This window comes from Pimephales promelas, chromosome 10 (assembly GCF_988280905.1).
Source record: "Pimephales promelas chromosome 10, fPimPro1.hap1.1, whole genome shotgun sequence".
Taxonomy (NCBI): Eukaryota; Metazoa; Chordata; class Actinopteri; order Cypriniformes; family Leuciscidae; genus Pimephales; species Pimephales promelas.
In genome coordinates, this window is record NC_142778.1 from 14,796,176 (window position 1) to 14,822,236 (window position 26,061).

General features: G+C 39.6%; 1 protein-coding gene across 1 annotated transcript in view; it reads left to right on the top strand.

Annotated features, from left to right (window-relative positions):
* LOC120486021 (rho guanine nucleotide exchange factor 26) overlaps positions 1-26,061 on the top strand; it is a 134,875-nt gene that overhangs the window by 97,185 nt on the left and 11,629 nt on the right. The window contains 1 exon segment of the mRNA XM_039681860.2: positions 22,277-22,486. Coding sequence (XP_039537794.2) covers positions 22,277-22,486 — 210 coding nt within the window.

Sequence of the window (26,061 nt, forward strand, 5' to 3'; positions counted from 1 at the left end):
CATAAAAGAAACCAAACAGCAGGCGGTCAAAACAGTGTGGACTACCAGCATGCTAACCTCGAAAATACTGCTGTATTCTAACAATAACTTAGCTCTCCTTATTAGCTAGGCTAATAACTATTTTTAAAGCTGGGTCTCCAACATTAACAGCAATGTGTTGGACAGATTTGTGCAGAGAGACCGAGAGGTACGGGTGAGTCAGTGAGAGCGCGAGAGGTAGTGCTGCAATCTGCAATCAAATACGATTTTAAATAGGCTTAGTTAAAAAAAAAGAAAAATCAATATGTGGCGATCAGTCACAAATAACGTATGGGAAACTCTTCCCTCCAATTTTACTTTCACCTTCCTAGGGTATGATTTAAGTTGTGTTCAGTACTATATTTGATGTTTCCAGGTCACCTTTCTCAGACTAAGGGGGATTATTAGTGCTGCAGCTAATGTTTCAAGTTTTTCATTCAAGTAGTTTAGATTATTATATGTAGGCTTAATATAGTGTAGGCCAGTGTTGGGAGTAACGCATTACAAAAGTAATACATTACAGTAACATATTACTTTTTGCTGTAATGCAGTAGTGTAAGGCATTACTAATCAATTTTCAGTAATATTTTACTCGTTACATGTTCAGTGAGGCTTGTATTACAGTTGTATTACAGTGTATTGTCTGCTTTTACTTCTTAAAGGCAACAGTATATGTGAAAGTTTTAAAGCAGTCTTTTAGTGCCAGTTCAGAGCGGTCGCGTCTGTAACATTGTTTTTTCCTCATAAATGCGAACACGAAAACTAAAATAAAATGAATATTTTAGGTTCTATGGAGACTGGAGAGCCAACCCTTCCTCATCCGATTTGCGCAGTGTAATTAACAGAATTACAAAAAATATATTTTGCCTCCTATTTTTTTGTCACGCATGAATGTGTGTCTTTTCCCTAATATTAAAAATAAAACATAGACTGATATTTGTCTAATGTCTGGAGTCCTTTAAGGAAGTAGCCTATATATGTTTCAATACATGTATTTTCTGAGAATTTTTATTTCAAGTTTTGACTGCAAATGTCATCATGTCCATAATGCTGGACTTCCCCAATTTTAAATAATTTATCCTCAACTAGTTTTGTGGTGTAGGTCTATGTATTTTATAATGTTAACTTCAAATAATACTAATAGCCTAATTTAAAGATAAGGCAGCATTGGATATGGACGGTAAGGAGAATAACGCTGGAGTTGGAAGAGGTTTGTCGCGATTCTGTAGGTTCGTTGATGGCGTCGTGTGGCGAATCGCGATTTCGGTTTCATATTGCATATCGTTACAGTCCAAAAGTTAAGTTCTACTTAGTTATTTTGGTGAAAGTAACTAAAATGTAATACATGAGTAATGTAACGCATTACAATTCTGGGACAGTAATATTGTAAGGTAATGAATTACTTTTAAATAACAGTAACAAGTAATACCTAATGTATTACAGTTTGGAAGTAACTTGCACAACACTGGTGTAGGCTAAGCCTTCCCATATAGATTTTTATTTAAAATGTATTTTATGTTGCTTAATGTTTCACATGCATCAGGCGAGCTAGTGCACAATTATTTTTTTTATCTATTTTAATTTAACCACATAAATGCCATTATCTGTACCGTATCCCAACTGTTACAATAAAACATCAATTGAGCAATATAACATGCATTTTTATTCAGTATATAAGCAATATTTTGCTTTTTATGTTAAAGACACTATTGATACTGTGAGAAATTTACATTCTCAGGAAAATAGCCGCTTATCAGTTAATCATAAATCGAGCGATCGTTAAGGTTGATCAACTTATGATTAATGAATTAATCAATAATTTGCATCCCTAGTCCATACATACCCATTTCATCTCCGTGCGTAATGTAACTCTGTCTGACCCACCCACCTCTAGCCTAGCTTAGCACAAAGACTGGAAGTAAATGGCTCCAGCTAGCATACTGCTCCCAATAAGTGAGAAAATAAAGGCAACATTTTCCTATTTATATGTTGTGATTTGTAAAGTCACAGCTTGTACAAAATTTAACCATATAGAGGGTAAGCCATCTTTTAACCATACACTGGGAACTATATTCTCAGAAGGCGAAGCACTGCTACTTGGGGGAAGTGATTAGCGCAACACGTGAAAAGCACAATGGGGCTCTCAGATGCTGCGAGAAAATCACTCACGAAGATGAAACACACGTACCACTAATGGAGATGAAAAGGATATGTATGACTTATCTAACTCTGGGGTACGGTGAATAAGCTAAAGACCCAAAAAGTCGTTGTGTTTCTGTAACAGTAGATTTAAGGTAAGAAATACTACATTTATTGAATAATGTAGAATAATGTAGTCTTCACTGAAATTATTAAATATACACCGATTCTTATTCAGTCAATACCAGTGAGTGATTTATTTGTATTTATTTATTTATTTTTATTGGATTAACATTAAGAATATAGACAGGAGTAAGCTATCAAACTGTTTACTTTCACTTAGAAGTTGACCATGTTTAAGTGGATACTTGCCAAGATGGGTGTTGCATGTATTTGTGATTTTAATTTGTCTGTTATGTGTTTGTCCTTTAGGGGGCGAGTGTTCTTGTGTTTCTTTATTAGGGACTGATCGCCGGCACCTGTGGTTTTTGTGGATGTTTGGCATATAAAGTCCAAGCGGCCAAATCTGAGGGGGGCGAGATTTTCAGGCGGCTTTCTGTGCTCCTTCGTTGTGTTTCATTTTTGTTCATTATCTTGGTTATAGTGTCGATGTCGTATTTTTTGTAATAAATTCCCTTTTGAGTTGAGTTGCGATGACTTCATTGTGTTACGTGCTGCAGTCGTAACAATGGGCATTTTAACAGTATTCTGTGTACCTGGTTGTTCAAGCACAATAAGCCAAGAAAGAGAACTGAATTCAGGATTGCATGTTTTCCGAGAGAGGCAACTTTCTGAATGCATGCTTAAGGTGTGTGTCAGTCAGAAAGAGTCAGAAAACATCTTAAATTCAAAAGACTATATCTTAAAAGTGAAACAAGATAGATACTTTTTGTAAATTGGAGAAATATTAAGGATGATCTAAAGTTTATGTAGGGATTAAATTTCAATCTAATTTGCATATTATGACGTCATATGGTGGCAGCAATCTTGGATTATAGAATTTTCTTGAATAGTCACATGTTTAAATGATAAAATGCAGCACTTCTTTCCCACCAAAATGTCCATCACCTTCTGTATGCTATATTGCACAATACTGAATGCTCAGGTATATAGTAAGTAGTAAACAAACTGTGTAAATCATTACTAATAAATGGTAGAACAAACCGTATGCATGTATAGTGGTTGGCGTTTTGCTGTAGAGATTTTCCATTTACTACATACAGTAGGCACTTTGATTCCATGTATGGGGCATATTTTATTCATATGACACACAAACACAAGTAGACAAGACCTGTTTAGTTTAAAAGATCATTTGTTACGGCAAAGCACAGATCATAAGCGCGAGCATGCCTAGATCTGCCTCGCGCGCGTTGAGTGTGCACTCTATTGCGACTCCCCACCCTGCCTTCACGTTACCCCCATCTGTACTATGAATACTTCGACCTCGATAATATACAAAGTCTCCAACACAATACTGTCGCCGCGATCACAGAGAGGCTCTGATAAAATTGCTCACTCTCACACTAGCTCCGCTTTTGATCGCACTAGTTCAATGCGCTGTAACTCGAACATTTTGTATAGAAACATGACAGTTTTTTGAGTCGGGGATGAAGTATGATCATAGACTGTAAAAAAATATGGACAAAGCGTCTGTGACGTCACCCATAGACTCTCTGAAGAACGGGTTTGAGGCTGTTCATGGGGGGTATGGGCGGCGCCATACTGGAAAATCTTGGGAAATACAAAATACAAATGTTCTGAAAGGATACAGAGGTGGTATGATGTGTTGTGTCAGATTATGGCTGAGACGTCAAGCCCGTTATTAGCTGTCAATCAAAGTTAATCGCCCTTATTTGTCATACATTTTATATCTACTGTAAATATGATCTAAACTAACGAGTTGGAAAAAAATTCACCCCCCTCACAGTTGTCAGGCACTCGGAACCTATCGAAAAATACATTAAAAGTCCATGGGACCAAACTGTAAACATATGAACTTATGCTGTGAAAGCGGATATTTTAAAGGAATTCTCCACTTTTTTTGGAAACAGGCTCATTTTATAAACTCACCCAGAGTTAAACTGTCGAGTTTTACCGTTTTTGAATCCATTCAGCCAATTTTTTGATATTTAGAAGAATATCAGTAACCCAACAGTTTCTGGTCTCATTGACTTCCATAGTAGGAAAAAAAATATACTATGGAAGTCAATGGGACCAGAAACTGTCTGGCTACTGATATTCTTCTAAATTCTAATCTGAGAGTAGCTAAGCTATCAGTACAACAAATACTAAAGTGTACTGTACTTATACTTCTTACATTTATTATTATTATTATTATTATTATTATGCACGCAGATAGCTTACTTGGTATAGAGTTCTAAATTCCTGCCCAAAATATGTTATTTGTTTCTTTTGATTTTGGGGTGAAATTTGACTGGGACTTGTCTTAACATTTCATGAGATTCACCCGTTAAGGTCTACATTACGCCTCCGGCTCTTTATCACTCCTCCAGTCTATCCCCTTTTCTGTACTGCAGATTGCATTCTGATTTTGATTGATGTTTTGGAGCAATGTTTGATGGATAGCTGATGACCTGCACTTTAAACCCACAGCTTCTCCCTGAAGTCATGTACATATAACGGTAGGCCAGTGGTCCCTGGTAAAAAGAGACAGCACTGCTGCACATGTGTGTAATGTTATTGGCGTACATTTAGTGTACAGCGAGGGGCCATTTGACCTGCCTAAACCTTCCAATTACTTCCAGATGGCAGGAAAGGGAAACTAAAGCTAGACGTACAGTCACAAGACTAAATTTGTGAACCCTTTGAAAATGTCTTGATTTCTGCATTGATTACTCATAAAATGTGGTCCAAAATATTAGCAAGGCAGACTGGACAAATGAAGTAAACCTCTGTGTTAAGACTTATCCAGAAGCTAAATGAAGTCAATTAAGAAGCTGAGATTGTAAGTGTGGGTTTCACAGAAGGCCTGTCTGTTAAATAAATGCACACACTGGCGCAGGGATTGCAAATCTATTCTCCCTTTGCCCACTATCAGAAAAACACAACACATAGGAAACCACTGTGGACAAAGGAAAAATATTGATGTGTATCAAAAATATTGAAAAATATTGACTCATAGTGGCCCAAGGACACATGTGAATCACTGAAGGAACAATGAATTCAAGAGACTATCAAGACATTTTTGCATGAGAATGTCTGGATAGATGTTCAGACTTCAAGCTTAACCCTCTGATTATCTTCATTTGTGTCTACACTCATTATCTTTGGGGTCTCCAGGGACCCCAGACAATAACATTTAATTTTGTACCAGAATAATATATATATATATATATATATATATATATTTACAAATGTAGTTTTAGTCTGTTTATTAATGTTTTTACTCAACATTTGTGCAGTTTTTGGAGGATTTTTGATATCTTTTAAAGTTCTATAAATAAATAAATATTTAAATAGGCTTTTTATTTTTTATTTTTTTTTTTTTTTACAAAAATACAGCATTTTATGTCATATTTACTTTATATAAAAAAAATTTCTAACTTTCATTTATGGGGATAACATGGATCATTTTAAATGATTTACTGTAAAATTTTTGGGAAAATGTAGTTTTAAAATAAAATAAAAACACTCACTTTAACCACTAGATCGCCATAGACCTCCACCATAAGCTATTTGTAATGTGATTGACCAAACTAGGCATCTTTTCACAAGTTTTTCCAGTTCGATTCGTATATAAATATTATAGTCACAATTATAACACAAAAAAATAACTTTTTGTCAAAGTTTAGCATTTTTTGTACTGACAAAAGTTTTTCAATAATGTTACATTATTGATGTGTAACAACAATAATGTTACATTATCAATGTTACATAATGTTACTTAGAATCAAACCTGACCCAAATGTTGGAGTCTTTAGATTTTATAATTCATTTTAATCATGTGTTTTTAATATAATTCTACAATTTTAATTGTACAATTTTACTAACTGTAACAGAACAAAAAATTACAGAAATTAACAGTTATATTACACATTGAGTAAAAATACATGACATGAACTTCAAAATGAACTGAATAGCAATAACAAACTAGAATGTACATTTCCAGAGGAAAATGTGAAGTGGTGCTTGCAGTGGCAAAAAGCTCGCTCGGTTGCTAGAGTGTGGCACATGATTGCATACAAGACACCAAACACGTCTGTACAATGTTTTTGTGATGAGATATGGCTTATTCAACTGAGATATGGCTTATTCATATGTTCAGGTGGTTACTAGGGTATTCTATATGGTTGCTATGGTGTGATTATACAGTGTATGAGATTATATTTAAACACTAGTTGACAGTCTAAGTCAAAAAAGGCAAAATCGATGTTTCTTCTATTTTCTGAAGCTGAGAAATGACTTGAATATGTTGATTTATGGTTGCTAGGCTGCCCTAAGTGGTTGCTAGGGCATAAATATATAGTTATTATGTCTCTACTTGTTGGCTGCATGATAGGCCGAGTAAAATGAGCCCCACCCCATGTCTCTATGACCTTCTGTTCAAAAGATATGATCTCACCAATTTTGTGCCAATGTTAAGTCTATGGGACTTTTTCTGTCCGATTTATCGCCCGCCAGACGAACATCGTACAACCGATTGCTTAGAAAAGTCATAGCACACCTCTCCTAAACGAGCTGGTCGATTTGACACCTCATTCATGTGTCTGTGACAAAAAATGCGGGAGGAGTAGCGTGCCAAAGTTTTGTCTTGGAGAATAGTATTCACAACACTAGAATGTACATTTCCAGAGGAAAATGTGAAGTGGTGCTTGCAGTGGCAAAACTCACCACCCGGTTGCTAGGGTGTTATGGCTGGTTGCTATGGTGTTCTGGGTGGTTGCTAGGCGGTTGCTAGGGTATTATTGTTGGTTGCTAAGTTGTTCTGGGTGTTGCTAGGTGGTTGCTATGTGGTTGCTAGGGTATTCCGGGTGGTTGCTAGGGTGTTGCTAGGTGGTTGCTAGGGTGTTTTGGGTGGTTGCTAGGGTGTTGCTAGGCGGTTGCTAGGGTGTTCTGGGTGGTTGCTAGGGTGTTGCTATGTGGTTGCTAGGGTGTTCTGAGTGGTTGCTAGGGTGTTGCTAGGCGGTTGCTAGGGTGTTCTGGGTGGTTGCTAGGGTGTTATAGATGGTTGCTAGGGTATTGGTAGGTGGTTGCTAGGGTGTTCTTGGTGGTTGCTAGGGTGTTGCTAGGTGGTTGCTAGGGTATTCTTGGTGGTTGCTAGGGTGTTGCTAGGTGGTTGCTATGGTATTCTGGGTGGTTGCTATGGTGTTACTAGGTGGTTGGTAGTGTTCACATATGGTTACTATAGAGTTTTTATAACATTCATGGCATGATTTAGCACTTAGCTAATCAATATTAGCATGTAGCTATTCACTGCTAGCATGTGTAGCATGTAGCAAGTCATGTTTGCTAACATGAGTAAAAAGAGCCAAACCCCATCTCTATACGATGTTTTGATGCAGAGATATAGGTCTTGAAAAATGGTTGCTAGGGTACTCTGTTTGGTTGCTAGGGAGTGGCTTGGCAGCTGCCAATCATGAAGCTCCAAAGTCAATGTGAATGTATGAACCAACCCCCATCTCTATACGATGTTTTGATGCAGAGATAAAGTCTTGCAAAATGGTTGCTAGGGTACTCTGTTTGGTTGCTAGGGAGTGGCTTGGTAGTTGCCAATCATGAAACTCCAAAGGCTGCTTGTCAGTATGAATGATATAAACCAACTCCCATGCCTCTATGACATTCAGAATGGAAGATATCCCTCTTTGGATTTTGGTTGCTAAGGTGCTCTACAATGGTTGCTAGGGCATGGCCAGAAATTGTTGAGGTGATTCATGATTGGCTGTTTGCTGGCCCAAGTCAAACGAGCCCACCCTCATGTTTCTATGACACTTATATCCTGAGATATCCCTTTGATCTCTTTTAATGGAAGTCTATGGGAGTTGTTGCTAAGGTGCTCTAAATGGTTGCTAGGGCGTGGCTTAATAGCTTCACAATGATGCTGAGAGACTGATTGGTCGTCTGAGTAAAATGAGCCCGCCCCCTTGTCTCTATGACACTGTGATCCAGAGCTATGTTCAATACAAAATCCCTATGCAATTTACCATAGTAGGAAAAACACTAAAAGTCTATGGGACTTTTTTACCCAATGATTTGCCCCTGGGGCGAACACCGTACCCCCGATCGCTACGAAAAGTCACAGCACACCTCTCCTCAATAATCCGCACAATTTGACGCCTCAATCAGGGGTCTGTGATGTCGGCGTGTATTTTTTAACAGATGATTACTATTTAGTCTCTAAAATGAGTTTTTATAGAGTTTTTATAGAGTTATTTACTATGGCACGAGGCCTGCGGCCTCGTGCCTATTGCCCACGGTTGCTAGGGTGCTGTAACCGGTTGCTATGGTGTGGCTATCAAGATTTTAGGCCATTACTTACTGGCTGCTTGATAAATTAAATCCTCCTAGGGAGAGAGAGAGGTCTGCCTGACAGCAGGGCTGTCAGGCCCTTTTGTGTCTGTGAGAAAGTGACAGTTGGGATTTGAATTTTTGAAAATCCCCCAATGTTTAGTCAAAATCGCTGATACTTGGCCTCGAACAAACCTCCCTAGAGACAAAACTATAGGTTGTATCAGCGAAATGACCTGACCGTTAGCGAGACAAGGCCTTTGTGATCGCTGTGATGTATTTTTTGTGTGGATAGAGTTAAAAAAAGGGACCACTTTGGCAAGTTAAAAAACTGGTCCGTAATGCTTTGATTACTAAAGTTTGACCTGAATTTATAATTGCTGCCAATGGAGGATCGTCTGTCACTCCTGTCGTTTGGAAGGACACAGAGAAAAAACTATAAGTCCGAGGGATTTACTAAACACACGAGAGGAACCACAACAAAAATACCTACGTTTTAAGTATATTTTCATGGCCAAAGAGTGAAGATTGTGGCCAGGCCAGCGATTTAAAAATTATTTTTTAGCATTAGTTTTCAAGCTGGCTCACTCTAGCTTATGACATCACGTGCTCTAGCTCTGAACAGTCTCTCTCATTCACTCCCATTATAATTTCAGAAACGGCTTGAAAAACATCATGAGACTAAAGTAGAGATTGTGAAAAAAGTATAATAGATATCAAAAAGTTGAATACAACTTTAATAGCTGACAAATTTCTCAACATTTTAAAGTTTTAATGGCTGAAATAGCTGTCAAAATAGGGCTGTCAGGCCCCTTTTTGTGTCTGTGAGAAAGTGACAGTTGGGATTAGAATTTTTGAAAATTCCCCATAGGAAATGACTTGGGACATTTTTGGCCGCTTTTTCGTCCGCTGTGCGAACATCGTACACCCGATCTCTTAGAAAAGTCATAGCACACCATTCCCGAACAAGCCGCACGTTTTGACACCTCTCTTATGGGTCTGTGACAAAAGCTGCGGGAGGAGTAGCGCGCCGAAATTTGTATGGAATAAGAAGAAGAAGTAGAGGAAAAATAATAAGTATGCAGGATAACAATAGTGTTGCTTTGCAAGCACCACTAATAATAAATAACATGGGAGTCAATGGGGGAAAATTTGGGCAGCTCCTGCCCCCCAGGGGTGCAACTTTTACCCCATTGTGAGGTATGTTCTTACAGAGCCTGTCAGCCTCTTCAAATGTGGTAAATCGCAGGCTTCTGTGAAATTCTCGCTCGGAGCTATGAGTCGTCAAAGTTTGTCGCAATGTTAAGTCTATGGGATTTTGGGGAAATTTGTTCGCCCTTCGGGCGAACATCGTACCCCCGATCGCTTAGAAAAGTCATAGCACACCATTCCCGAATATTCCGCACGTTTTGAGACCTCATTCATGGGTGTGTGACAAAAACTGCGGGAGGAGTAGCGTGCCAAACTTTTGGGCCGACTCAAAAAACACAATAGTAATAGTGTTGCCTTGCTTTCAGCAAGCACCACTAACTAGAATGTACATTTCCAGAGGAAAATGTGAAGTGGTGCTTGCAGTGGCAAAACTCACCACCCGGTTGCTAGGGTGTTATGGGTGGTTGCTACGGTGTTCTAGGTGGTTGCTAGGGTGTTGCTAGGTGTTGCTAGCTTGTTGCTATGGTGTTCTGGGTGGTTGCTACGGTGTTCTAGGTGGTTGCTAGAGTGTTGCTAGGTGGTTGCTATGGTGTTCTGGGTGGTTGCTAGGGTGTTGATAGGTGGTTGCTAGGGTGTTCTGGGTGGTTGCTAGGGTGTTGCTAGGTGGTTGCTAGGGTGTTCTGGTTGGTTGCTAGGGTGTTGCTAGGCGGTTGCTAGGGTGTTCTGGGTGGTTGCTAGGGTGTTGCTAGGTGGTTACTAGGGTGTTGCTAAGGTGTTCTGGATGGTTGCTAGGTGGTTGCTAGGGTGTTGCTAGGTGGTTGCTAGGTGTTCTGGGTGGTTGCTATGGTGTTGCTAGGTGGTTGCTAGGGTGTTTTAGGTGGTTGCTATGGTATTTTGGGTGGTTGCTATGGTGTTACTAGGTGGTTGGTAGTGTTCATATATGGTTACTATAGAGTTTTTATAATGTTCATGGCATGATTTAGCACTTAGCTAATCAATATTAGCATGTAGCTATTCACTGTTAGCATGTGTAGCATGTAGCAAGTCATGTTTGCTAGCATGAGTCAAAAGACCCAACCCCCATCGCGATACAATGTTCTGATGCTGAGATATAGCTGTTACAAAATGGTTGCTAGGGTACTCTGTTTGGTTGCTAGGGAGTGGCTTGGCAGCTGCCAATCATGAAGCTCCAAAGTCAATGTGAATCGATAAACCAACCCCCATCTCTATACGATGTTTTGATGCAGAGATATAGGTCTTGCAAAACGGTTGCTAGGGTACTCTGTTTGGTTGCTAGGGAGTGGCTTGGCAGTTGCCAATCATGAACCTCCAAAGTCAATGTGAATGTATAAACCAACCCCCATCTCTTTACGATGTTTTGATGCAGAGATATATGTCTTGAAAAATGGTTGCTGGGGTACTCTGTTTGGTTGCTAGGGAGTGGCTTGGCAGCTGCCAATCATGAAACTCCAAAGGCTGCTTGTCAGTATGAATTATATAAACCAACTCCCATGCCTCTATGACATTCAGAATGGAAGATATCCCTCTGAGGATTTGGGTTGCTAAGGTGCTCGATAATGGTTGCTAGGGCACTGCCAGTAAGTGTTGAGGTAATTCAGGATTGGCTGTTTGCTGGACCAAGTCAAACGAGACCACCCTCATGTTTCTATGACACTTCTATCCGGAGATACTCCTTTGATCTCTTTTAATGGAAGTCTATGGGAGTTGTTGCTAAGGTGCTCTAAATGGTTACTAGGGCGTGGCTTAATAGCTTCAAAATGATCCTGAGAGACTGATTGGTCATCTGAGTAAAATGAGCCCGCCCCCTTGTCTCTATGACACTGTGATCCAGAGCTATGTTCAATACAAAATCCCTATGCAATTTACCATAGTAGGAAAAACACATGCATTTGATGGGACGTCCCTCACCATAGTAAGTCAATGGGGAAAATTTTAGGCAGCTCCTGCCCCCCAGGGGTGCAACTTTTACCCCATTGTGTGGTATGTTCTTAAAGAGCCTGCCAGCCTCTTCAAATGTGGCAAATCACACATTTGTCCGAAATCCTCGTTCGGAGCTACGAGTCATCAAAGTTTGTCTCAATGTTAAGTCTATGGGATTTTTTGGAAATTTGTTCGCCCCTGGGGCGAACACCGTACCCCTAATCTCTTATAAAATTCATTTGACACTTCTCCTCAATAGGCCGCACGATTTGATGCCTCATTCATGGGTCTGTGACAAAAACTGTGGACGTAGGAGTGCTCCAAACTTTTTCCTGGAATAGTAAAATGCTATACTAGAAAATTTCAATGGGAAAAATATTTGGGGAGCTCCTGCCCCCCAGGGGTGCAACCTTTACCCCATTGTGAGGTATTTTCTTAAAGAGCCTGTCAGCCTCTTCAAATGTGGTAAATTGCAAGTTTCTGCGAAATCCTCGCTCAGAGCTATGACTCGTCAAATTTTTTCGCCATGTTAAGTCTATGGGTTTTTTTTTGGCCGTTTTTCGCCCCTGGGGCGAACATCGTACCCCCGATCTCTTAGAAAAGTCATAGCACACCTCTCCTAAATGAGCCGGTCGATTTGACACCTCACCCATGGGTCTGTGACAAAATCTGCGGGAGGAGTAGCGAACCAAAAAGTGGCCAGAATAATAATAATAAGAAGAAGAAGAAGAACTAGAATGTACATTTCCAGAGGAAAATGTGAAGTGGTGCTTGCAGTGGCAAAACTCACCACCCGGTTGCTAGGGTGTTATGGCTGGTTGCTATGGTGTTCTGGGTGGTTTCTAGGCGGTTGTTAGGGTATTCTGGGTGGTTGCTAGGGTGTTGCTAGGTGGTTGCTAGTGTGTTCTGGGTGGTTGCTAGGGTGTTGCTAGGCAGTTGCTAGGGTGTTCTGAGTGGTTGCTAGGTGGTTGCTAGGGTATTCTGGGTGGTTGCTAGGGTGTTCTTGGTGGTTGCTAGGGTGTTCTGGGTGGTTGCTATGGTGTTGTAAGGCGGTTGCTAGGGTATTCTGGGTGGTTGCTAGGGTGTTGCTAGCGTGTTCTGGGTGGTTGCTAGGTTGTTGCTAGGAGGTTGCTAGGATGTTCTGGTATAGGTGGTTGGTAGTTGTCACAGATGGTTACTATGAAGTTTGTAGCATTTTCTTGGCATGATTTAGCACTTAGCTAATCAATATTAGCATGTAGCTATTCTCTGCTAGCATGTGTAGCATGTAGCAAGTCATGTTTGCTAGCATGAGTAAAAAGAGCCAACCAGCATCTCTATACAATGTTTTGATGCAGAGATATAGGTCTTACAAAATGGTTGCTAGGGTACTCTGTTTGGTTGCTAGGGAGTGGCTTGGCAGCTGCCAATCATGAAGCTCCAAAGTCAATGTGAATGTTTAAACCAACCCCCATCTCTATACGATGTTTTGAGGCAGAGATATAGGTCTTGCAAAACGGTTGCTAGGGTACTCTGTTTGGTTGCTAGGGAGTGGCTTGGCAGCTGCCAATCATGAAGCTCCAAAGTCAATGTGAATGTATAAACCAACCCCCATCTCTATACGATGTTTTGATGCAGAAATATAGGTCTTGCAAAATGGTTGCTGGGTACTCTGTTTGGTTGCTAGGGAGTGGCTTGGCAGCTGCCAATCATGAAACTCCAAAGGCTGCTTGTCAGTATGAATGATATAATACAACTCCCATGCCTCTATCACATTCAGAATGGAAGATATCCCTCTTTGGATTTTGGTTGCTAAGGTGCTCTACAATGGTTGCTAGGGCGTTGCCAGTAAGTGTTGAGGTGATTCAGGATTGGCTGTTTGCTGGCCCAAGTCAAACGAGCCCACCCTCATGTTTCTATGACACTTATATCCTGAGATATCCATTTGATCTCTTTCAATGGAAGTCTATGGGAGTTGTTGCTAAGGTGCTCTAAATGGTTGCTAGGGCGTGGCTTAATAGCTTCACAATGATTCTGAGAGACTGATTGGTCGTCTGAGTAAAATGAGACCGCCCCCTTGTCTCTATGACACTATGATCCAGAGCTATGTTCAATACAAAATCCCTATGCAATTTACCATAGTAGGAAAAACACATGCATTTGATGGGACGTCCTTCACCATAGTAAGTCAATGGGGAAAATTTTGGGTAGCTCCTGCCCCCCAGGGGTGCAACTTTTACCCCATTGTGAGGTATGTTCTTACAGAGGCTGCCAGCCTCTTCAAATGTGGCAAATCACACGTTTTTCCGAAATCGTTGTTCGGAGCTATGAGTCGTCAAAGTTTGTCTCAATGTTAAGTCTATGGGATTTTTTGGAAATTTGTTCGCCCCTGGGTCGAACACCGTACCCCCGATCTCTGATAAAAGTGATAGGACACTTCTCTTCAATAGGCCGCACGATTTGATGCCTCATTCATGGGTCTGTGACAAAAACTGTGGACGTAGGAGTGCTCCAAACTTTTTCCTGGAATAGTATAATGCTATACTAGAAATTTTAAATAACATTGGGGTCAATGGGGAAAAATTTGGGCAGCTCCTGCCCCCCAGGGGTGCAACTTTTACCCCATTGTGAGGTATGTTCTTACAGAGCCTGTCAGCCTCTTCAAATGTGGTAAATCGCAGGCTTCTGTGAAATCCTCGCTCGGAGCTATGAGTCGTCAAAGTTTGTCGCAATGTTAAGTCTATGGGATTTTTGGGAAATTTGTTCGCCCTTCGGGCGAACATCGTACCCCCGATCGCTTAGAAAAGTCATAGCACACCATTCCCGAATATTCCGCACGATTTGAGACCTCATTCATGGGTGTGTGACAAAAACTGCGGGAGGAGTAGCGCGCCAAACTTTTTGGCCGACTCAAAAAACACAATAGTAATAGTGTTGCCTTGCTTTCAGCAAGCACCACTAATAATAACTAGAAAAATTGCATTTCCTGCGGAATATGCGTGTGAATGCTTCAAAAGCTGAACTGAAATGCTTAAAAAAAAAAAATATTGCAGTTCAAACAACAGCAAAACAGAGCAAAAAAGAAAAAAAAGCTTAATTCAAATGCATTTAATAAGCTGAAATGCAAAACAAGATCCAAAAATTGTAGAAAACTACAAGTTTACTTAGAGAGGTAAAGAGAGGTAGAGATGTAGACACAGAGGTAAAGAAATATAGGGGTAGAGAAAGAGACAGAGGTAGAGAAGTAAAGGAGTACAAAAAAGAAAGGTAGAGAAAGACAGGGGGTAGAAAGAAAGAAAGAAAGAAAGAAAGAAAGAAAGAAAGAAAGAAAGAAAGAAAGAAAGAAAGAAAGAAAGAAAGAAAGAAAGAAAGAAAGAAATAAAGAAAGAAAGAAAGAAAGAAAAGAATTAGTTAGAAAGAAAAATGGATTTAAAAGAAAGAAAGAAAGAAAGAAAGAAAGAAAGGATTAGTGAGAAAGAAAGGATTAGTGAGAGAGAAAGAAAGAAAGGATTAGTTAGTTAGAAAGAAAGAAAGAAAGAAAGAAAGAAAGAAAGAAAGAAAGAAAGAAAGAAAGAAAGAAATATGGATTAGAAAGAAAGAAAGAATTAGTTAGAAAGAAAGATGGATTTGAAAGAAAGAAAGAAAGAATTAGTGAGAAAGAAAGGATTAGTTAGTTAGAAAGATAGATAGATAGATAGATAGATAGATAGATAGATAGATAGATAGATAGATAGATAGATAGATAGATAGATAGATAGATAGATAGATAGATAGATGGATGGATGGATTATTAGAAAGAAAGAAAGAAAGAAAGAAAGAAAGAAAGAAAGAAAGAAAGATGGATTAGGTAGAAAGAAAGAAAGAAAGAAAGAAAGAAAGAAAGAAAGAAAGAAAGAAAGAAAGAAAGAAAGAAAGAAAGAAAGATGAATTAGGTAGAAAGAAAGAAAGAAAGAAAGAAAGAAAGAAAGAAAGAAAGAAAGAAAGAAAGAAAGAAAGAAAGAAAGAAGGATTAGGTAGAAAGGAAGAAAGAAAGATGGATTAGGTAGAAAGATAGATAGATAGATAGATAGATAGATAGATAGATAGATAGATAGATAGATAGATAGATTATTCAAAATAAAGAAAAAGAAAGAAAGAAAGAAAGATAAAAAGAAAGAAAGATTAGTTAGAAAGAAATATGGATTTGAAAGAAAGAAAGAAAGAAAGAAAGGATTAGTAAGAAAGAAATATGAATTTGAAAGAAAGAAAGAAAGAAAGAAAGAAAGAAAGAAAGATTAGGTAGAAAGAAAGAAAAAGAAAGAAAGAAAGAAAGAAAGATAAAAAGAAAGAAAGATTAGTTAGAAAGAAATATGGATTTGAAAGAAAGAAAGAAAGAAAGAATTAGTTAGAAAGAAAGATGGATTTGAAAGGATGAAAAAAGAAAGAAAGGATTAGTTAGAAATAAAGAAAGGATTAGTTAGAAAGAAAGAAGGAAAGATGTATTGGTTACAAAGAAAGACAGATAGTATAGTTAGAAAGAAAGAAAAGATTATTTAGAAAGAAAAATAGTATAGTTAGAAAGAAAGATAGATTATCTAGAAAGAAAGAAAGATAGATTAGTTAGAAATATAGATGGATTAGATAGATAGATAGATAGATAGATAGATAGATAGATAGATAGATAGATAGATAGATAGATAGATAGATAGATAGACAGATAGATACATACATAGTCTATACATAGATAGATAGATCATTTGGACACAGAAAGTCAAATAGTTAAGACAGGCAGATGGATAGAAGAGGATAAAAGGAAGAGTAGAAAGGAGAAGAGATTATGAAAGGAGGGTAGAATAGGAGGACAGGAGGAGTAGAGGATTGGAGGAGGAGAAGAGGAGGGAAGAGAGAGGGAGAACAGGAGAAGTAGAGGCATAAATGCAACAAAAACTTGTAGTATCCTTCAGAAAAGAGCTGAGTGACTGTCCACCAATCAGAACACAGGACCAGTTATGTGTGTCTCCCTTTGATCTTTGCTAATCAGCATCACCTGTGCAATCAGCTTTCCTATTTAGACAGAGGCCAAAATTGCTGATACTTGGCCTCGAACAAACCTCAATAGAGACAAAACTATAGGTTGTATTGGCGAAATGACCTGACCGTGAGCGAGACAAGGCCTTTGTGAACGATGTGATGTATTTTTTTTGTGGATAGAGTTAAAAAAAGGGACCACTTTGGCAAGTTAAAAAACTGGTTTGTATTGCTCTGATCACAAAAGTTTGACCTGAATTTATAATTGCTGCCAATGGAGGAATGTCTGTCACTCTTGTCCTTTGGAAGGACACAGTGAAAAAACTATAAGTCCCAGGGATTTACTAAACACATGAGAGGAACCACAACAAAAATACCTACGTTTCAAGTATAATTTTATGCCCAAAGAGTGAAAATTGTGGCCAGGCCAGCGATTTAAAAATTATTTTTTAGCATTAGGTTTCAAGCTGGCTCACTCTAGCACGTGCTCTAGCTCTGAACAGTCTCTCTCATTCACTCCCATTATAATTTCAGAAACGGGTTGAAAAACATCATGAGACTAAAGTAGAGATTGTGAAAAAAGTATAATAGATATCAAAAAGTTGAATACAACTTTAATAGCTTACAAATTTCTCAACATTTTAAAGTTTAAATGACAGAAATAGCTGAAAGTATGCAGAAGTTGTAGGCTTTGAAAGCAGACGGAGCATAAAACAGAATTTGAAGAATTCTCCATTGACTTCCATGTTAAAAAATATGCACAAAAAGTTTAATAATTTAAAAATTATAAAGGTTATAAAAAAGAAAAGTAATAGCACACATGTCCTTGAAAAGCTGCACATTTTGATACTTGAATGGTTTTTGTAGCACAAAGTAGAGAGGAGAAGAAAGCGACCGAAAAACGTACGGAAGAATACGGAATAATAATAATAAGAAAGATTTGGATTTCAAGAGTGTGAATGCTTGAAGCATTCACACTAAATAACATTGGGGTCAATGGGGGAAAATTTGGGCAGCTCCCCTGCTCCCCAGGGGTGCAACTTTTACCCCATTGTGAGGTATGTTCTTACAGAGCCTGTCAGCCTCTTCAAATGTGGTAAATCGCAGGCTTCTGCAAAATCCTCGCTCGGAGCTATGAGTCGTCAAAGTTTGTCGCAATGTTAAGTCTATGGGATTTTTGGGAAATTTGTTCGCCCTTCGGGCGAACATCGTACCCCCGATCGCTTAGAAAAGTCATAGCACACCATTCCCGAATATTCCGCACGTTTTGAGACCTCATTCATGGGTGTGTGACAAAAACTGCGGGAGGAGTAGCGTGCCAAACTTTTGGGCCGACTCAAAAAACACAATAGTAATAGTGTTGCCTTGCTTTCAGCAAGCACCACTAATAATAAATAACATGGGGGTCAATGGGGGAATATTTGGGCAGCTCCTGCCCCCCAGGGGTGCAACTTTTACCCCATTGTGAGGTATGTTCTTACAGAGCCTGTCAGCCTCTTCAAATGTGGTAAATCTCAGGCTTCTGTGAAATTCTCGCTCGGAGCTATGAGTCGTCAAAGTTTGTCGCAATGTTAAGTCTATGGGATTTTTGGGAAATTTGTTCGCCCTTCGGGCGAACATCGTACCCCCGATCGCTTAGAAAAGTCATAGCACACCATTCCCGAATATTCCGCACGTTTTGAGACCTCATTCATGGGTGTGTGACAAAAACTGCGGGAGGAGTAGCGTGCCAAACTTTTGGGCCGACTCAAAAAACACAATAGTAATAGTGTTGCCTTGCTTTCAGCAAGCACCACTAACTAGAATGTACATTTCCAGAGGAAAATGTGAAGTGGTGCTTGCAGTGGCAAAACTCACCACCCGGTTGCTAGGGTGTTCTGGGTGGTTTCTATGGTGTTCTGAGTGGTTGCTAGGGTGTTGCTAGGTGGTTGCTAGGGTGTTCTGGGTGGTTGCTAGGGTGTTGCTAGGTGTTTGCTAGGGTGTTATGGGTGGTTGCTAGGGTGTTGCTCGGCGGTTGCTAGGGTGTTCTAGGTGGTTGCTAGGGTGTTGATAGGTGGTTGATAGGGTGTTCTGGGTGGTTGGTAGGGTGTTTCTACATGGTTGCTAGGGTGTTCTAGGTGGTTTCTAGGGTGTTCTGGGTGGTTGCTAGGGTGTTGCTAGGTGGTTGCTAGGGTATTCTGGGTGGTTGCTAGGGTGTTGCTAGGTGGTTGCTAGGGTGTTGCTAAGGTGTTCTGGATGGTTGCTAGGCGGTTGCTAGGGTGTTGCTAGGCGGTTGCTAGGGTGTTCTGGGTGGTTGCTATGGTGTTGCTAGGTGGTTGCTAGGGTGTTTTAGGTGGTTGCTATGGTATTTTGGGTGGTTGCTATGGTGTTACTAAGTGTTTGGTAGTGTTCATATATGGTTACTATAGAGTTTTTATAATGTTCATGGCATGATTTAACACTTAGCTAATCAATATTAGCATGTAGCTATTCACTGCTAGCATGTGTAGCATGTAGTAAGTCCTGTTTGCTAGCATGAGTAAAAAGAGCCAAACCCCATCTCTATATGATGTTTTGATGCAGAGATATAGGTCTTGCAAAACGGTTGCTAGGGTACTCTGTTTGGTTGCTAAGGAGTGGCTTGGCAGCTGCCAAACATGAAGCTCCAAAGTCAAAGTGAATGTATAAACCAACCCCCATTTCTATAGAATGTTTTAATGCAGAGATATAGGTCTTACAAAATGGTTGCTAGGGTACTCTGCTTGGTTGCTAGGGAGTGGCTTGGCAGCTGCCAATCATGAAGCTCCAAAGTCAATGTGAATGTATAAACCAACCCCCATCTCTATACGATGTTTTGATGCAGAGATAAAGTCTTGCAAAATGGTTGCTAGGGTACTCTATTTGGTTGCTAGGGAGTGGCTTGGTAGCTGTCAATCATGAAACTCCAAAGGCTGCTTGTCAGTATGAATGATATAAACCAACTCCCATGCCTCTATGACATTCAGAATGGAAGATATGCCACTTTGGATTTTGGTTGCTAAGGTGCTCGATAATGGTTGCTAGGGCATGGCCAGAAATTGTTGAGGTGTTTCATGAATGGCTGTTTGCTGGCCCAAGTCAAACGAGCCCACCCTCATGTTTCTATGACACTTATATCCTGAGATATCCCTTTGATCTCTTTTAATGGAAGTCTATGGGAGTTGTTGCTAAGGTGCTCTAAATGGTTGCTAGGGCGTGGCTTAATAGCTTCACAATGATCCTGAGAGATTGATTGGTCGTCTGAGTAAAATGAGCCCGCCCCCTTGTCTCTATGACACTGTGATCCAGAGCTATGTTCAATACAAAATCCCTATGCAATTTACCATAGTAGGAAAAACACATGCATTTGATGGGACGTCCTTCACCATAGTAAGTCAATGGGGAAACTTTGGGCAGCTCCTGCCCCCCAGGGGTACAACTTTTACCCCATTGTGTGGTATGTTCTTAAAGAGCCTGCCAGCCTCTTCAAATGTGGCAAATCTCACGTTTGTCCGAAATCCTTGTTTGGAGCTACGAGTCGTCAAAGTTTGTCTCAATGTTAAGTCTATGGGATTTTTTGGAAATTTGTTCGCCCCTGGGGCGAACACCGTACCCCCGATCTCTGATAAAAGTGATAGGACACTTCTCTTCAATAGGCCGCACGATTTGATGCCTCATTCATGGGTCTGTGACAAAAACTGTGGACGTAGGAGTGCTCCAAACTTTTTCCTGGAATAGTAAAATGCTATACTAGAAAATTTTCAATGGGAAAAATTTGGGGAGCTCCTGCCCCCAAGGGGTGCAACCTTTGCCCCATTGTGAGGTATTTTCTTACAGAGCCTGTCAGCCTCTTCAAATGTGGTAAATTGCTGGTTTCTGCGAAATCCTCGCTCAGAGCTATGACTCGTCAAATTTTTTCGCAATGTTAAGTCTATGGGAATTTTGGCAAAATTTTGGGCAGCTCCTGCCCCCCAGGGGTGCAACTTTTACCCCATTGTGAGGTATTTTCTTACAGAGCCTGTCAGCCTCTTCAAATGTGGTAAATTGCTGGTTTCTGCGAAATCCTCGCTCAGAGCTATGACTCGTCAAATTTTTTCGCAATGTTAAGTCTATGGGATTTTTTTGGGCCGTTTTTCGGCTCTGGGGCGACCATCGTACCTCCGATCTCTTAGAAAAGTCATAGCACACCTCTCCTAAATGAGCCGGTCGATTTGACACCTCACCCATGGGTCTGTGACAAAAGCTGCGGGAGGAGTAGCGAACCAAAAAGTGGCCAGAATAATAATAAGAAGAAGAATAATAAATAACATGGGGGTCAATGGGGGAATATTTGGGCAGCTCCTGCCCCCCAGGGGTGCAACTTTTACCCCATTGTGAGGTATGTTCTTACAGAGCCTGTCAGCCTCTTCAAATGTGGTAAATCACAGGCTTCTGTGAAATCCTCGCTCGGAGCTATGAGTCGTCAAAGTTTGTCGCAATGTTAAGTCTATGGGATTTTTGGGAAATTTGTTCGCCCTTCGGGCGAACATCGTACCCCCGATCGCTTAGAAAAGTCATAGCACACCATTCCCGAATATTCCGCACGATTTGAGACCTCATTCATGGGTGTGTGACAAAAACTGCGGGAGGAGTAGCGCGCCAAACTTTTTGGCCGACTCAAAAAACACAATAGTAATAGTGTTGCCTTGCTTTCAGCAAGCACCACTAATGAGCAAATGAAGCAGTAAAAAATAAAAATTAGTTAAAAAAACAGTAAATGGGGAAAAAATCAAACAGCTAGGAACAATAATTGGTGGTCATCTCATACAGTCTTATGTATTACTGTGTGTGTGTGTATGCGTGAGTGTGCAATGTTTTTTTTTTTTTGCTTTTTTTTTTTGCTTTGTTGGAAGTGTGCCACTTTATTTCTGTCTATGTGATCTGCGTTGTTTCTTCGTTGTTTCTGATTTTGATGATGAATTTTGTATATTCACTATGCGGGGTCTCCAGGGACCCTGAAGATAACAAGTGTCTGCATTTTCCAATATATATACATATATATATTGGTAGATCTAGACAGTGTTAAGAGGCGTAGAAGTTTTCACACCATTTGGACAAAGATTAATTTTTTTAAACAAAATTTTTTTTGTCATTTGCGGGTCAAAAAGACCCGAATTTAACCAGAGGGTTAAAAGAGGTTGGGTGATTCAACAAAAGAAGTGTCCTGACCTGAAGCCAATTTATATTCTGTGACATAACCTAAAGAGTGTTGTGCAAACAAGACAACCCATAAATATAGATAAAAAAACAGATTTGAGCTGAGGGATGGTCTAAAATTGGTCAAAAGTCTTATAAGCAGCTACAGTAAACATCTTGTGGAAGTTTTGCGTCTAAAGAAAGATCTACAAGTACTTTCTCCTCCCTGCACTGTGTATGATTACTTAATAATGTATTCAATACAATTGTGAAAAATACAATTGTTTGTGTGTGATGGGCTTGGTGGTGTTCCACTGAAAATGTATATATGAAACCCAAGTGATTTAACCTTAAATATTTATTTAATATTAATCTCCGACCCTCTCTTTTTCTCTTCCCTCAGTGAGGAGAGCTATACAGTTATAGACTACGCACTGAGGGATCAGATCTGGGTGGGGTCTTGTCAGGCAGAAGACCTGAATCTCTCTCCAGTACGTGGTACTGCAGGAATGCTGACGTCACGACAGAACGTGGCCAGCCACCTGTTCCAGATCAGTTTCCGCAGCAACTACTCTGGAGACAATGTGACCATGATCTTAGGGTTGGAGCTACTGTAAGTATTTGCATAATAATTCATTCAATTCAGTCTGCTCTATTTGCCTGTCTTCATAATTAGTTCCCTTGCTTACTCATTGACTCTATTTTGTTACTATAGTTAATTATTGATAAGATTCTGTTCACCTGTGTTCACCTAGTTCCCTTTGTTTGTTCCTTATATTTATATCCCTTTCAATTTCGGTTTACTGCAAAATAAGAGAGCACAACACTGTATGACGTGTGAAAAACTCCCATAGCCCTCCGGAGTTTAGCTTCAGCTTCAACTCTAATTAAACACACCTGATCCAGCTCATCAAGTCCTTCAGGCTTATTTGTAACTACAGGTATGTGTGTTGGAACAGGTTTGGAACTAAATTCCTGGAGGGTCACAGCCTTGCAGAGTTGAGTTTTTTTTCCCTCCTGCTGTATGATTTCTAGAGCTGATAATGGGCAATTTGTTCAGCAGAGCTTTGTTATAACTGCATCATCCATGACTTCTAAAAATAACAATGCAATTCATATTCAACTCAGCTTCAGATTGCTACATTCGTTGTTTTATCTACGGGGGCTTTCACACTGGCAGTTTAGTTCGAAACGGGGCACGGTTCGCATGAGAAATTTGCGATTTTTTTTGTGAACGCTGTCATGGGACCCGGGTGCGCACTGGGGTACGAACCCGAGACTACCTGGAAGAGGTGATCTGTGTTCGGTTGCTTCCGAACCGTGCCGCGGTTGGCGTGAATGTGAAAGCAACACGGATTCGGGTGCGCACTTGTTCAGGAAGTAAAGTATCCTGCGCATGCATTTTAGCTTATTGGGATACATTCAGTTAAATAAAACACTTGTGAGGGATGATAGTGTTGATGGTTTACCTTGGATATTGCGTGTGGAATCAGAGCAACGCATTTGGAAATCCACTGTCTCCTTAAAAGAGTCCGTTTGCAAGCAGCAGAAGTCCACCTTATGTGACACATGCACAGTAAACCTGTATTGTTCACTCAACTGCGCATAATAGCAGCAAATTAATAAAAAAAACCCACAATATTTACCGTTCTGCTTTCTATCATGCGCCGTGCACGTTTGTGATGGCGTAAGATGCACGCAAACGCACCAGGGTTCGATAGAATCAAGTTGAGTGTGAAACCAGATCAACGCTGCGGGGGGCGCCGGGAACAATCACACTCGGGCTCGGACTGCAGCAAACCAGCCCAGTGTAAAAGCCCCCAAAGTCAAGGGTCACATAGGGGCTTTTTACACCTGGGGTCTCATTTATAATGAGACGTATGCACAAATGCGTATGCACAAAACGGGGCTGGAAACGTACGTACGCCAGTTTCCACGCAAAGTTTGTGATCTATAAAAAACTAACTTGACGGGAGAATGTGCGCACCACTAAGCAAACTTTGAGCCGTGCGTACGCACATTCTGGAGACAAAGGGAATTGGAGACACTGATGGTGAGCTGTAGTTAAATGTCTTTTTGGTCACTTTTAGAACGAAAATCTAAAGAAAATTATAGTCTATAGGATACAGAAAGATAATAGCCTACGAATAAAATTTCACTCACCAAGCCAATCACTTGAAGCCAATATCCATCCCTTCGTGTCCGCGCCAGCATGCACGTTGGGCCGTTTAGTGAAACTGACGCACATCTAACGGCAGATGAACCTTAAATCTTCATGAGTAGGCTAATAAATAAAGTGCACGTTCTCAATAACAGTTTAAATAAATGAAATAATGATTTAAACTGTTTTACTTCTGATAAACATTTAGATTAAATATGCCATTCTCGTTAATGGAGTTAAACACTTAAACTACATGAAATCATTACTGAGAAGTTACAAAAAATATATATTCAATAAATAGAAATATAGGCTATATTTGTTGTGGATGCAATGCTTTTGAACATTTTCCCTCTGGCATGCAGTGTTTTATGATAATAGCAGATTGTCTGAGAAAATAGTTCCATTATCCACAACCATGTCTATCTGTTTCCATTAAAAATATCAATTCATTAAAAATACTATTTGGCCAGTTGAAAATATTGAGAAAATCTTTCTCTGAAATGTATTTGACACTATTTGATTTATTCATTCAAAAACAAGGCAAGGATATAGGCTACTAAAAAAATAATAATAATTTATTGTGACACGGCACATCTGTATTTCATATTTTCCTAACGTCTTGTACGTTAACATGGTCTCACGTGGATGAATAATCACATGCAAATGATATGCAGATGAGGATCTGCATATTTAAAGGCGTTATAAGCTCCATATATGGTTATTTTGGGGAGGAGACGCATGTGCGCGCATTCTTCCGCTGACTGGGATTTATAAAGGAAATTATGGCATAGAAATATGCGTACGCATTTTTCCACGCGCACATCGGGATTTATAAAAAATAAACTTGGCGTAAATAAGTGCGCACCGTAAGGATGCTCTTGACCGTGCGTACGCACTCTTTTAGAAGAGTATGTGTTTTGGCGTTTACCGATGGTGAACATCTACAGAAAGATGATAAAAATATAATTTCACAAACCTATCATCACTTGAAGCAAACATCCATCCCTTCTTAAATGACCGTGCCAGCACGCACGTTGGGCCGTTTGGTGAAACTGACGTACATATAGCCTACAGCAGATGAAGTAAAACCGTAAATCTTCATAATGAGTCCAAATCATAAATACAGTCCATATTCACAATAACAGTTTAAATAAATAAGAGAATGGTTTAAACTATGTTTTACTTCTGATATAAACATTTAGATTAAATATTCCATTCTCAGTAATGGAGTTAAACTCTTAAACTACATGAAATCATTACTGAGAAGTTACAATAATATATATATATATATATATATATATATATATATATTCAATAAATAGAAATAGACCTATTTGTTGCGGATGCATTGCTTTTGAACACTTATCTTCTGGCATGCTGTGTTTTAATGTTTTAACTAGAGATTGTCTGAGAAAACTGTTTCGTGCAAATAATGCACAACCATGTCTATCTCTTTCCATTAAAATATAAATCAATTAAAAATACTATTTGGCCAGTGGAAAAGATTGAGAAAAACTTTCTCTGAAATGTATTTAACACTATTTGATTTATTCATTCAAAAACAAGGCAAGGATATAGGCTACTAAAAAAAAAATGTTTGTAATAATGTGACGGCACATCCGCATTTCATATTTTCCTAACGTCTTGTACCGTTAAACTTAGTATCACGTGGATGAATAATCATATGCAAATGATATGCAGATGAGGATATGCATATTTAAACTAGGCGTTGTAATCTCCATATATGGTTATTTCGGGGAGGAGACGCACGTGCGCATAATCTCCCTCTGACTGGGATTTATAAAGTGAATTCTGCGCAGGTTCTGGTGTATGAACTGTTTTATAAATCTGAAAACTTTTGTGCGTACGCAAATTCTGCCTTATGTGCGTACGCACACTTTAAGGATGAAATCTACACAAAGTTTTATACATGAGGCCCCAGGTGTAAATGCCCTCCGAAACGCATTCGAGACGGATTTGAATCCGATCGCTCAAACCACTTCAGGAGGTGGTCTGGGTTGCATTCC